The sequence below is a fragment of the Octodon degus genome, unplaced genomic scaffold (genome assembly GCF_000260255.1).
Source record: "Octodon degus isolate 3935 unplaced genomic scaffold, OctDeg1.0 scaffold00215, whole genome shotgun sequence".
Taxonomy (NCBI): Eukaryota; Metazoa; Chordata; class Mammalia; order Rodentia; family Octodontidae; genus Octodon; species Octodon degus.
Window position 1 is genome coordinate 3471468 of NW_004524791.1, and position 12051 is coordinate 3483518.

At 45.5% G+C, this 12051-nt stretch overlaps 1 protein-coding gene across 4 annotated transcripts in view; it reads right to left on the bottom strand.

Moving 5' to 3' along the window:
• Banp (BTG3 associated nuclear protein) overlaps positions 1-5347 on the bottom strand; it is a 72887-nt gene extending 67540 nt beyond the window's left edge. For all 4 annotated transcript variants that reach the window (XM_004645006.2, XM_023705258.1, XM_004645004.2 and 1 more), the window contains exons 1-2: positions 5208-5347; positions 1850-1941 (exon numbers count right to left, since the gene is read on the bottom strand). In XM_004645006.2, the coding sequence (XP_004645063.1) occupies positions 1850-1941; positions 5208-5277 (162 nt within the window). In that variant the 5' untranslated portion in view covers positions 5278-5347. The remainder of the gene's footprint in view (positions 1-1849; positions 1942-5207) is intronic.
• Between the last annotated feature and the right edge of the window lie 6704 nt (positions 5348-12051).

The window sequence follows — 12051 nt, forward strand, 5'->3', positions numbered from 1 at the left end:
CCTAGCACCAACACCTGGAGCTGCCAGGTAGCTTGGTGGGACAGCAGATGGTCATGTGGCTATAAGGCTGGCACTCTACATGCCTCAGCATCCGAAGGTAATGAAGACTCTCAAGGATTCATGCTTTGTCTCGTCCTTCTCCTCTTCTGCTGTGACTTGGGAGAAGAGGCCATACTGGACACATCAGAAGGAAAGAGGCTGGCTCCAGAAGCAGAGGCTGGGGACCTCAGAGCCCAGTGAACACGTGGTGTGTCTCCTACCTAGGCTAAGGGATCACAGACCATGAGACCAAGGCAGCAGCGTATGCCTGGTCATGTATCTGGCACCAAACCTGGCTGCTGTGTGTGTAGAGAACTGCCAGAAGGTTTCCCTGGAGATCCCAAACCCCTCTGCCTAATACCCCAGGATGCAAGTGCTGTGGTAGAACGCACACATCACCCAACACTTCTCTATTATCTCAGCTATTGCTTTCCATGATGCACCACCAGGTATGCTTCCCCAAAGGCTACAAACGAGGGCTATGAAGCTGGTTATCTGGCCCTTGATGGAGTATTTGCGGGAATCAGGGTGGCACAACCCATGGCCCCACCACTTGGCATGGTGGGTCACACAGGCAGTACCACGGACACAGCAGACATCCGTCCAGGGAACTGATGACTAAACCCAGAGAGGAGGCCACAGCAGTCTGTGACTCTACAATCTGAATTTGCCTCCTGAATTCTTTGTTTTCCTCCTGAATTCTTTCAACAAAGTGAAAGTATATTAATCTGAATAAGAAAAGACTCTGTGGGCTTTGGGCAAAATCACTGTTATCTACTAATAAACAACCTACTGAACAAATGTACACTGAAAAGAGAGTGGGGTGGTTTTAAGTGACTCCCTCATGCTCAGGTGGTAGTGACCATGAACAGCTCGAACCTGCTGAGCAGACCTGCATATGGTACACAGCACCTCCAGTGCATGTAACTACAGGTGTGGCCCAGGCCCCAGCGTGACCATGTTGTTACAAGAACTGAAGCAGCTATCCCCTCAATACTGTCCATGTTTCTAGTTGTTTACTATAAGTGTCTTCTGTGATAAAATTATAACTCTTTATTTTAAAAAAAGACTGTATAGAGTTTCTGTGAATGTGCTGTTAAGTTGCCCACGTACACTAACACTGCTTTTTGTCCTTGCTAACAAAGTGAACTGGACATTTCTGAACAGATGTCCAGTATAAACAGGCAGTATATGAAAAGGGGACAGTTCCATTCCCACTGGTCTCAAAAATGTTTCTCATGTACCACTATTACCTCTTACTCTGCAGATATTGGAACAAAACAAACAAATTCGAGGTTCCAAAGACAATTCCATGACTGTTAAGTGAGAAGATCCAAGAATCCCAGGGCTCTGGAGGTTCACATGACAGGCAAGGATCAACCTGATGCTCTCAGCACCCCAGCGATGGTGACAGATCACCTGTCACCCACCTAAGGCAGCCTCTGGTTCCATAGGATAGCATCACTATCTAATACCATTCAAGGCTCTTACAGCTTATGATGTCCCAGAACTTAGGAGGTGGCCATAACTGAAGAGCCCAGAGGTGGGACTAAGCCAGTGAGCTTACCCTGGCCTGGGGCTCTGGACAAAACTTCAGGCATGCGGCCTAGAGCATCTGGAGCCACCAAGAGCTGAAAGAGACAAAGAAGGACCTCCCTGCAGCCTCCCAAGGCAGGATGGCCTCACCCATACCTTGCCTCTGGACTTCTGGGCTCCAGAACTGAGAGAGAATAAATTTCAGCTGCCTTAGGCCTACCAGTTTATGGTAGAAAACTCAGTACAGTGCACATAAATATAATCTTGTTTTTACCTTTATAGAAGGATCCTGGCAATTGATTTCTAGTCTCTGGCGTTTCAATGCAGGCTCGTCTTCATCCGTTACCACATGACTCTCCAAGACAACTGAAAATCAGTGACAGAGATAAAGCAACACGGGAAGCCCCACAGACGCTTTTACGTAGAAGTAGTGAGCATAGTCATCTAGGGTGAGGTGACGAATGGAGTGGCCCGGCTCATAGTTTACACTGAGTTTAAAATTAAAATTCACACCAGCCCAAATGCCTGTCAACTGGTGAATGGATAAAGATAAGGGGTTTTTACACCATGTAGAGCTATTTAGCCATAAAAATGACACACCAGAAACACTTCTAGCTAAATGGATGCACCCTGAGATCATATACTTAGCTGAAAATACCACGTTGTTTCTTTGGTGTGAAGCCAAAAGTGTAAATAAGGTCCAAAATGTGTAATAAGAATTGTGAGATAGGAAAAAAATGTTCAGATGAGGAGGTGAATAAGGAAGGGAGAGGTGGGAAAGCAAAGAGGGGAAAAAGCACAAGAGAAGAAAAACATGGAAACAAACCCTTTTGTACATGGGGAGGGGAGGAAGGGTTAAAGGGAAGGTAGGGGAATGGGGAAAAAAGAATGAAGTTATAGCATGTACAGGTACAAATTCCCTATGATGAATGTCATCATTATGTATATATAAAATATACCACTAAACCCTGATTTTAAAAAAAGGGGGGCAGGAGAGATGGCTCAGTGGAATAAGTGCTTCCCTGGCAAGCGCAAAGGCCTGCGTTCAATCCCCAGTTCCGCCAAAAAAAGAAAAGAAAATTAAAATTCATAGGCAAAAGGAGAAGCCCCCTTTAATCCCTAAAAAAAAATAAGAGCCAGTTATTTTCCTTTTTATTGTTTTTTGAGACAGGGTCTCACTATATAGCCCAGGCTGGTCTTGAACCCACAGAAATCTTCCTGCCTCAGCCTCCTGAGTGCTAGGATTTTAGGCATGCACCACACCCAGCTCCTCTGCACTTCAAAATCCAGTCTGTTTGCTGTGACCGCACTGTGACATTCAGTGCACTCTCTGCACATCACACTGGCTCAGGATGATAAATCCAAATCACCTCCACTTCCACAAGTTGCTGCACAGAGCCCAGGCTGCCACCAGGAGCAGCTCTGCGGCTCCCCCCGGAACCCCATGCACACTACAGCCCAACTCCAGGCCTGCCACAGGCCATCCCACCCTCCTTCCTCTCTCATCTAAAATCACATACAAAACACAATTAAAGATAACCACAGACTCAAACTTGAAATCATCACAATCGTTCATCTCTGCAATCCACATTTCTATTCCTCTGTGACACTGTCATTCCTGTCCCCAGACCTAGTTCATCTTTTAAAATCCATATATTTAACAACATAGATGAAGTTTTATAGTCAATAATTTTTTAAACTTTATATCATGAATATTTTTTCATTTCCAAACAGTATCGGTCTCCCGCCCCCCAGCCTGAAATAACCAACACTGATCCAACGTTAGGCTCAGTATCCACACATGTTCACACAGTGCAGCTCCTGCAGTAGGGCAGAGCCTCTATTCCACAGCTTCCTCTGCACTTCCTCTTGCCTCTTCCCTAGCTGTCCACAGCAACCCTCTTGGTTACCAACGGTAACCACTTTTTAATAGAAATGAATGTTAGCATACAATGCATGCTCTACAGACGCACATATGTAGTATGCATGTTTAGATGCATACATACCAGTGTGTTCATTGGGTCACTTCTGGAAGGAAAACAGACTGTGCACAAGCTGGAAGTAATCTATCCTACACATACACCAGGGCAAGCTGTCACCCCCTTGTTCACTGTGCACCATCACAAACTGGCTGGAAAGAGAGGCCTGATTAAAGTGACAATCTCACAGTCAGCCAAGTAAAACTATACAGTGACTATACAGTGCGTGCATGCAAAATCAGAGGAGTTTTATTTTAAATGGAAACAAGAAATATTTGGGAGAACATATAAGCAGCTATACTGCTAGAATTACAGGAGATTCTTATTGCTTCTTTTTTTGTTGTTTTATTTAAGAAAGGGTCTTGCTATGTAGTTCAGGCTGGCCTAGAACTCACCGCAGTTCTCTTGCCTCAGGCTTCCAAGTGCTGGGATTACAAGTATGCACTACTGTACCTGGTCATTATTATTTTGGGCTTTTTTTTTTTTTAACTTTTTGATCATTTGAGCAATAGAAAACTAAAACAACATAACAAGTTCTGAATCAATCCAACTATATGTTATAAAGAGGAGCATCAGAAAATAATGTGAAAAATCTGTCACAAGAACACTTGCAGGGCTAAGGAAATAGCTTAGCAGGATAAGTGCCATGCTTGTCTGGCAAGTGCAACGTCCCGAGTTCCATCCCCAGTACAAAACAAAACACACTTTTAACCTATTAGGAAAAAAATACAAACCAGAAATGTCCAAGAAAGTCACATGAAGTAGTACGCAGAGGCATACAGCTCTTTATTATAACTGCTTCCTCATTCCTGAGCATACCCTAGATGACACTTTCAAACCTGCAGTGAAGTTAGGGGCATCCACATGACCAGGGACACATGAACCAAGGGGACTGAGCTCAGGCTAACCCTCAAGATCCCATACACAAACCCATTCATGTTCTCTCCACCTCTAGCAGCTGGACTCTGGTGCCAAGTGACGGAAGACAGCATCATCTCACTGCCCAACCCTGCAGAGCCGAAGCGGAACAGGGCCCCAGCCTGTGCCACCTTTGCCTTGCCCACTGGAACCGCACTAGACTGTCCTAGACCACCCAATGAGTGCAACGTCATTCTGAAACTTTACAAAGTTTCTATTTCAGATAAGGGAAAGATCTTAACCTGAGACCCACTCAGTGACACACATGTCGTGCTCCACATTTATAGGTTGACAGGATATGTGCTGCTTGCACTTGGGGGTCAATGGAAGCTTTTGGCCCAGGGATGAGGTTGCTGAGCCCATTTTAGGAAGAAAACTTTTTTTTTGAACGTGTGTCTCTTTGAGTCACAGATGGCAAGCCTAGGTTGTGGGCAGACCTCAGAGGGTGCTGACACAGCAGGTTTTCATTAACACTGTTCACACCCCATGATCTGAATTTTCATACAGAGAATGAATCATTACTTCTGCTCAATCCTACATCTGTGTATTTGTCCATCTGTAAGAGCGTCTCACTGTGTTTTAGGTTGGCCTCAAAGTCATGACCCACTCAGCCTCCTATAGCACCACCACCTTGGGGTACTTCTGCTTCACTGAAAGGAAAACAAATATTGCAGTGGCATCGGCTCTGAAGGAGTAAGAGAATAGCAGTTCACCTACTGTCCCACAGCTCTGTACCTGGGTGGTCAGGACTCAGGTCTTCCACTGCGATCTGAACCACATCCGCCAGGTCCTGTTCTGACATCATCCAGAATGCAAGAAGAGGGGCCTGCCAAGGCGCAAGAGTCCAGTTCACAGGGGGGCACGATGGCTGTCACCTTCCAAAGGCAAGAGAAAAGAAGAAAAAATTAATAAAGAGGGATATGTGAGATGACAAAGACAACTAACATACACATATTCAAGAGGAATTCTTCAGCATAGGGGTCTTTTTGCCCTAGTCCAACAAAGGTTAGTGTTCTTTGGGCACTAAGAGCCCATTTCCTTGACGACTTGTACCAGCCCCTACTGGACAGCCTCTCCTGTTCCAGTCCATCTCTCAGACCACCCGACATCACCCTCCAGACCTGAAGTGCAGCTCAGAGGTACAGCACATACCTAGCATCCATGATATCCCAGCACCACACTCGCAGAAAGTCAAGTTCGCTTCCTACAGTGGGCTCAGAAACCTCATCCCTGGACCCAAAGCCTTCACTGAGCCCCAAGTGCAGATAGCAAATGTCCTGTCAGTACCTGCTGCCCAAGGGATCTCAGTCCTGCTAGGATCTCCAAGCTCCAAAAACCAGCATCTCAGTCACACAGCACCACTATTCCCCAACAGTAACACACGTCCATGTCCAGAATATCTCCTAAGTAGAACCTTCTGTGATTTTCTTCTCAGTTGTTGCAACACTTTGATTAGAGATCTTGAGATCTTATTTTCCAAAATAAAATGAGGTCACATTCTTCAAACTATAGTTTATTAGCACACAAATCTAAATAATTAATTTTAGAAACTCTAAATTAAAGCCAAGAGGGGGGAAAAAGACCCACAATAGTTTCTTAACAAAAATAAATAAATAAACAAAGGTTTAAGAATAAAAGAAGTGAAAAAGATGAAAAGAATTCAACAAAAAAGAGGCACACCTGTAATCTCAGCACTCAGGAGGCTGAGGCAGGATTATTGCTAGTTCAGACCATCCTGAAATACAAAGTGAGTTCAAGGCCAGCCAGAACTACATAGTAAGATCCTGTATCAAAAAAAGAAAAAGAAAAAAGAAGCACAGAAAAAGAAGATCCAATGACCATATAATAGAAGAATCTGAAGGCAAAAGCCAAAATACTAAAATTGAACTCAAGAAACCCCATAAGCTTGGGGTGTAGCTCAGTGGTAGAGCACTTATGTAGTGGGTGTGAAGCCCTAGGTTTAATCCCACAGCAAAGGTGGGGGGTGTGGAGAAAAGAAGGGAGGGAGGGAGGGAGGGAGAGAGGAGAAGAAAGAAAGAAAGAAAGAACAAATCACTGAAGATGTACCATGAAGATCCATTGGTGGTGAGCACTGAACATTCACATGTACAGTAGAATATAAAAGACATGGTAGCATGCAACAGTTATAATTTGGACACATTGATACAATGTAAATGTTTAAAATGGGAAAAAAGAGGCTGGGGAGATGGATCAGTAGAATAAGATCTTGTCTGGCAAGCACGAGGGCCTGAGTTCAATCCCCAGTTCTGCAAAATAAAGAAAGAAAGAGAAGAAAGCACACATCCAAAACAAATTTTAACTATTTTCAGGAAGCACACTGAGCATTAAGGTTGGAAGACCCTTTTGAGAATGTTTTGTGCAAAAATAAGTATTTACAAGGTATGATTGGAGAATATGTTGAAATGGTTAAATTCGCTAGGATTTTATTACAGCAAAAAAACATAGTACCACTTATCATCCTCAAAATACTCCCCCTCGCTTCAAACATACTTATCTCACCATTCTTGCCACTTTTAAAAGCACTTCTAGAACTCCACTTTCACAACTGTCTTTAGCTGTGCTGTCCCAGCTGCCTTGATGTTCTGAATCCATCCAAAACATTTACTTTTCATGGTCATTCTGACTTTGGGGAAAAGCCAGAAGTCACATGGTTCCAGATCCAGTAAGTAAGGTAGATGAGGACACATTATAATGCTTACTGTAAACACTTGATCAGTGAAAGATGATCACAAATATAGTGAATATTTAAATCAAAAAATGTATTCCAATGAGAGATGTGGTAGTACATCCCTATAATCCCAGCACTTAGGAGGCTGAGGCAGGAAGATCACCTATGGTTTGAGGCCAGGCTGGGCTATATAATAAGTTCAAGACCAGCCTGAATGGCATGATGAGATCCTGTCTCAAAAAAACAAAAACAGGGTGTGAGGGCAATCTGGCTGTGACATCTGTCATCCCAATAATCACCAGGGCTGATTTGGCTGATCTGGCTGGCTGGGTGCCTCCTTCCTCCCTCATTGCTCCACATTCTTCCCTCCTTAAACTGCGCTCTCAGTCTAAAAGGACAACCACCCCCAATAGAGGAGGACTGTTCCTCAGTCAAGGGTATAGGGGTAGTTGTGCTTTCCTGCTAGAACCTCTAAACAAGCTCCCAAAAAAACAACACGATCAGACAAGCCACACATGGTGCAGGGAAGCTGAAGAATGGGGATCACAAGTTTATGTCCAGCCTGTGCAAATTGGCAAGACCTTGTCTCAGACAGTGATATAGCTCAGCAACACAGCATCTGCCTAGCAATTGCAGGTATCAACCAGGGGGTGTCTAATAAAGTCTCCTCAAGTTGTTAACCCCCGGGGCCTGTAAACAGTACAGGGCTCACCTTCACAGTGAGATGGAGGAGCTGCCCAGGCCCTGACCAGCATGGAATCTGCTAGGCCTAGGCAAAGCCCTCTAACCTGTGAACCCTGAGGAGGATCCCCAGTGACTGTGGTAGTCCTCGTGAAGATCAATACTACACACACCATAAATCAGCCTCTTTTTCCAGATTAGGAAACAGGGCAGCAACTATAAAGGGAGAGACTGACTTCCTAATGAAGGCAGTAGTTCTTTATTTGATAACACCACTCAACCAAATTCTACACTTGAGTCACAAGCTGCCTGATAATTAAAAAAAAAAAAAAAAAAAAAGATAGACCTACATAGATAGACCCTGTTCTGGGAAAAAACACAGACAAATTTTGCAAAGTCTTACAGGCTGCACAAAATCCAGAATTTTTGGTACCTATCCCAGCCTCTCTTCTCCCTGCTTCTCAGTTTAGAGTTCTAAGTAGGAACCTGACTACTGGAGGACTCCTGCAGCAAGCAGCAGCCTGAGGCCAGGCACAGGTGCAAAGGGTTCCAAGCGTGGGTGGAAAGGGGAGAGTGGGGAGCCAAGGAGCAGGAATAGGCCCAGGAGCAGCCCTGGGCCTTCAAGGCTGCCCTAAACTTCCTCCTAAGGAAGCACAATAACCAACCAACAGGTCTAAAACAACCTATGGCCCCTGGGCCACAGATGCCAAGGCAAAGGGCCAATAGAAAGTCTTTTAGTACCCAATTCAAGATTCTCCCTGGTTTCTAAAATCTCTGCAAAATGGCCTTAGAAAATACTCTGAACTCACCATAAAGTCCTGATCCTAACCTCTTCCAAATGAGGACACTACTATTATTTAAGCTGTTTATTCAAAATGATTTTGCAGCCAGGATAGTCATTTAAAATTCTGCTAACAGTGGAGGTTTCAATAGAAAAAATAGGGCAACAAGCCCAAAATGCTGGAACAGAGCCCTGTGAGTGGTTGCCATTTTGGCACGTGAAAGTTGCCATTTCTCAGAAGTCCTGGGGATAGTCCAGCCTTCACGTAATAAAACAGCTGGACTAAGATTAATGTGCAACAAAGACTTTTGCTGTAATAACTGTTTAGAATCTGCATCTCACAGGGTGCTCATAGCCCTATACTGAATGCTCCATAGAGGAGATGGCCTAATAAATGATGACACAACCACACAGTCAAAATACCATGAATGAGAACTTAAATTACACAAGGCAAGTTGGAAAGGTCTGCAGAACTGCCAACAGGAAGGAACATAAGGGGGAAGTTCCTGAGCAGTACACATAAAGCGACACCAACTCTTTCCCTCGAGGCACAGATTGTCCCAGATCTGCCAACCAAAGGTCCCCAACAGAAGGCAGCAACTAGGGAGGAGTAATAGGTTCTGGCCCCAGTATGAACTGCTGAATCATTACGGTGGTCATCTAACATGGCTGAAGCCCCTAAAACAGCAGCTTACCTTCCCAAGGACCACTCCTTCCTTCTTCCCCACTCCAGCCCTAGGTACAATCTCCTCTCACCTTTCCACCACACCCAGGAGACCCCATGAGCTCCTTACATGTAAGTGAAACCGCCCCTCCAACTCCACTCCAGCGAAAGTCCACAAAAGCCCCAGCTCTCTTGTCTGAGGTTGGAGGATTTTCCCATCCGCCTTTGATCCTCTCCTGTCTTTGGAGTTAATAAAGGCTGCTTTTATCTTTCCTATCTCTTTTCTGCACTGTTGAAAAACCTCTCATTCTACCCCTCCAAGCCCCCACTCTCTTGCTTGTTCTCCACTGGGGATATCAGTAACTCTCTCCACTAGTCACTGACACTCCCTGGTCATATTTCTCTATTTCCCCTCAGTTGCCTTGTTTACTTTTTGTTTGTTTGTCTGCTGTCTTCCCTGTAACTGTTTTCAGTTGAGGTTTATTTTTTGTTTTTGTTGTGGAGGACCAAACCCAGGGCTTCCAACTTGCTAGGCAAGTGTCCTATCACTGAATTTAATCCCCACCTGTTGTAGGCAGCTAAATTAGATGGAAATATTATAGGCAGTCAGACAGGGATAGGCCCTCAAGGAGACAATATGGAAGACAAGGTGATCTTACAAGTTTGAGGGAGAAAGACACTCCTGCGGTAGGCCAGACCTGAAGACAAAAGAATAAACAAATGCAGCCACATACTTCCCTAGGGATAGGTATCAGGGATTGATATTCTGAATAGGTATCAATCACCTTGAAAGAGCCAGAAAGTGTCTCTAACCCCAACTCCAACAGGAAGAGACCCTGTCCTGCATTGATGCCTGCTTGCTGTGTGACTCCTTCCTCGTGTAGTCCTGGATTTAATCAATTTTACCTGAACAATGGTGCTTTAATCTCATTGGTTTACCACAGTTTTGTCCCACCTCATGCCCAGCTAAGTGAGTTCCCATGTTCTCTAACTTAGACCCACCTCACCGCATGGTTTTACTCTATAAAAATCACTGGAAGAGACAGATTCCCAGGACAACTCGTTCGGCCCCCCTTCTGTCCCTCTCAGACAGAAGCTTTCTTTTCCTCCAATGAATATATTCTGCTCTTCACCTCCATTTGTTTCTAAAATTCATTCTTTGGCTTTAGAGTACATGAACTCATCCCAGGTACCTTTCTAATTGGAAGTTTCATTCTATTATATCATACCCAGCCCCTAAAGTGCCCCTCTGATTGGTCCCTGGGCTCCCTTTGCCCTTGTTCTGTTTTGTTTTTGGTACCAGGGATTGAACTCAGGACCTTGCACTTGCCAGGCTGGTGCCTGTGCTGAGCTAACTCCCCAGCTCCTGAGTTTCCCTCTGTCAACACTCCCCACAGCTGCCTGTCCTGCTGTGTCCTCTCCTCATCCCTGGAGCTCACTCCTCCCCAAAGCACCTGGTCAGGCGCTCCCTCCAACAAGCTCTTTCACTCGCTGCCTCCACTGGTTCTGCAACACCTTCCTGCCACAGGCATAGGCCATGCCACCTGGGGGTTGTGATACATCTTGTTGCTAAGGCTGCAAACTCGGCCTCCCAGCTTGAGCTTCAACAGAATACCAGGTGTGCCTAGCATGCCCCCCACCAGGGTCTCTCCTGGAGCCTTGTTTCAACAATCTCACTTTGATATATCCCAGCTGAACCCTGCTTTCTTCTCACCTCTGCTGTCTGAGACATCTATTTCCACGTGGCTCAGGCCAGAACCCTTATCCTGGCTGATTCCTCCATCACCCTCTCTAGAGACCATGGCCTTATCCACCACCCAACACCCCAATGCTACCATTTTGCACAGGGCTTTATGTCTGGTAACTATAGGGCCCCCACCCTGTCAAGCGGCTCAGGGATAACATTCAACATAGGTCAGACAGGCCCCTCAATGCTCAGAGCCCTCCAAAGTTGCTGGGCCACCGTGAGGGTGCTCTGTACTAGCTGGGGTCTGGCAGACACCCCTCCAGAGCTCAACTTCTGTTCACTCACTCAACACCACCATCTGGCTCCAGAGCTCATCTGCCACGACCAGCTCAGGCCCCACCACAGACATCTACCTGCTGCCCCTCCTGGTCTCTGTCCATCTCCTCAGTGACACTGAATCACAGCAGTCTGAATCCCCACCAGCACCCACACCCCTCCCCCTTGCCTGCTAGCACCTTGCATCTAACTTACTACACAAGGGCATACTGGGCAGAGGCCTCACCGCAGAGCTCACCACCTTGCAAAGTGTGGCCCCTGCTGAAGCTCAAAGAATCAGCTTTCAAGGAACCTGGCGGAAGGGTGCTCTGTTGTCAACAGTGGACAATCAACTGAAATATGCACCTGCAAATATATTTGTAACTTTGTTGTTTCTCAAATATTTGGGCACCCCTAAGATAAATCATGAGGTACTGAAAGAGAGATAAAAGAAAAGTTATTTTAACTGAATATAAAACTTAAATTTTAGCCGAAAGGATCAAAAAGTGTACATGGCAGACAGCAGCTCTCGGTCCACGAAGTAGCAGCTAACTCGGCTCCCTGCCCAGTAGTGCACCTCCATGGCATTCCAGTCCCCACAGAAGTGGACATAGCAGAGAGCAGCTCTCAAGGCTGCCTGCCCATTAGTGACTCCATGGCACTCCTTCCCCACAAGCCATCTCACACACATCATTCTGTTAGGAAAGCTGAGAAGAGTAGATTCTCTTCCCACCAGCTTATGAGGACAGCATTCCTTACAGA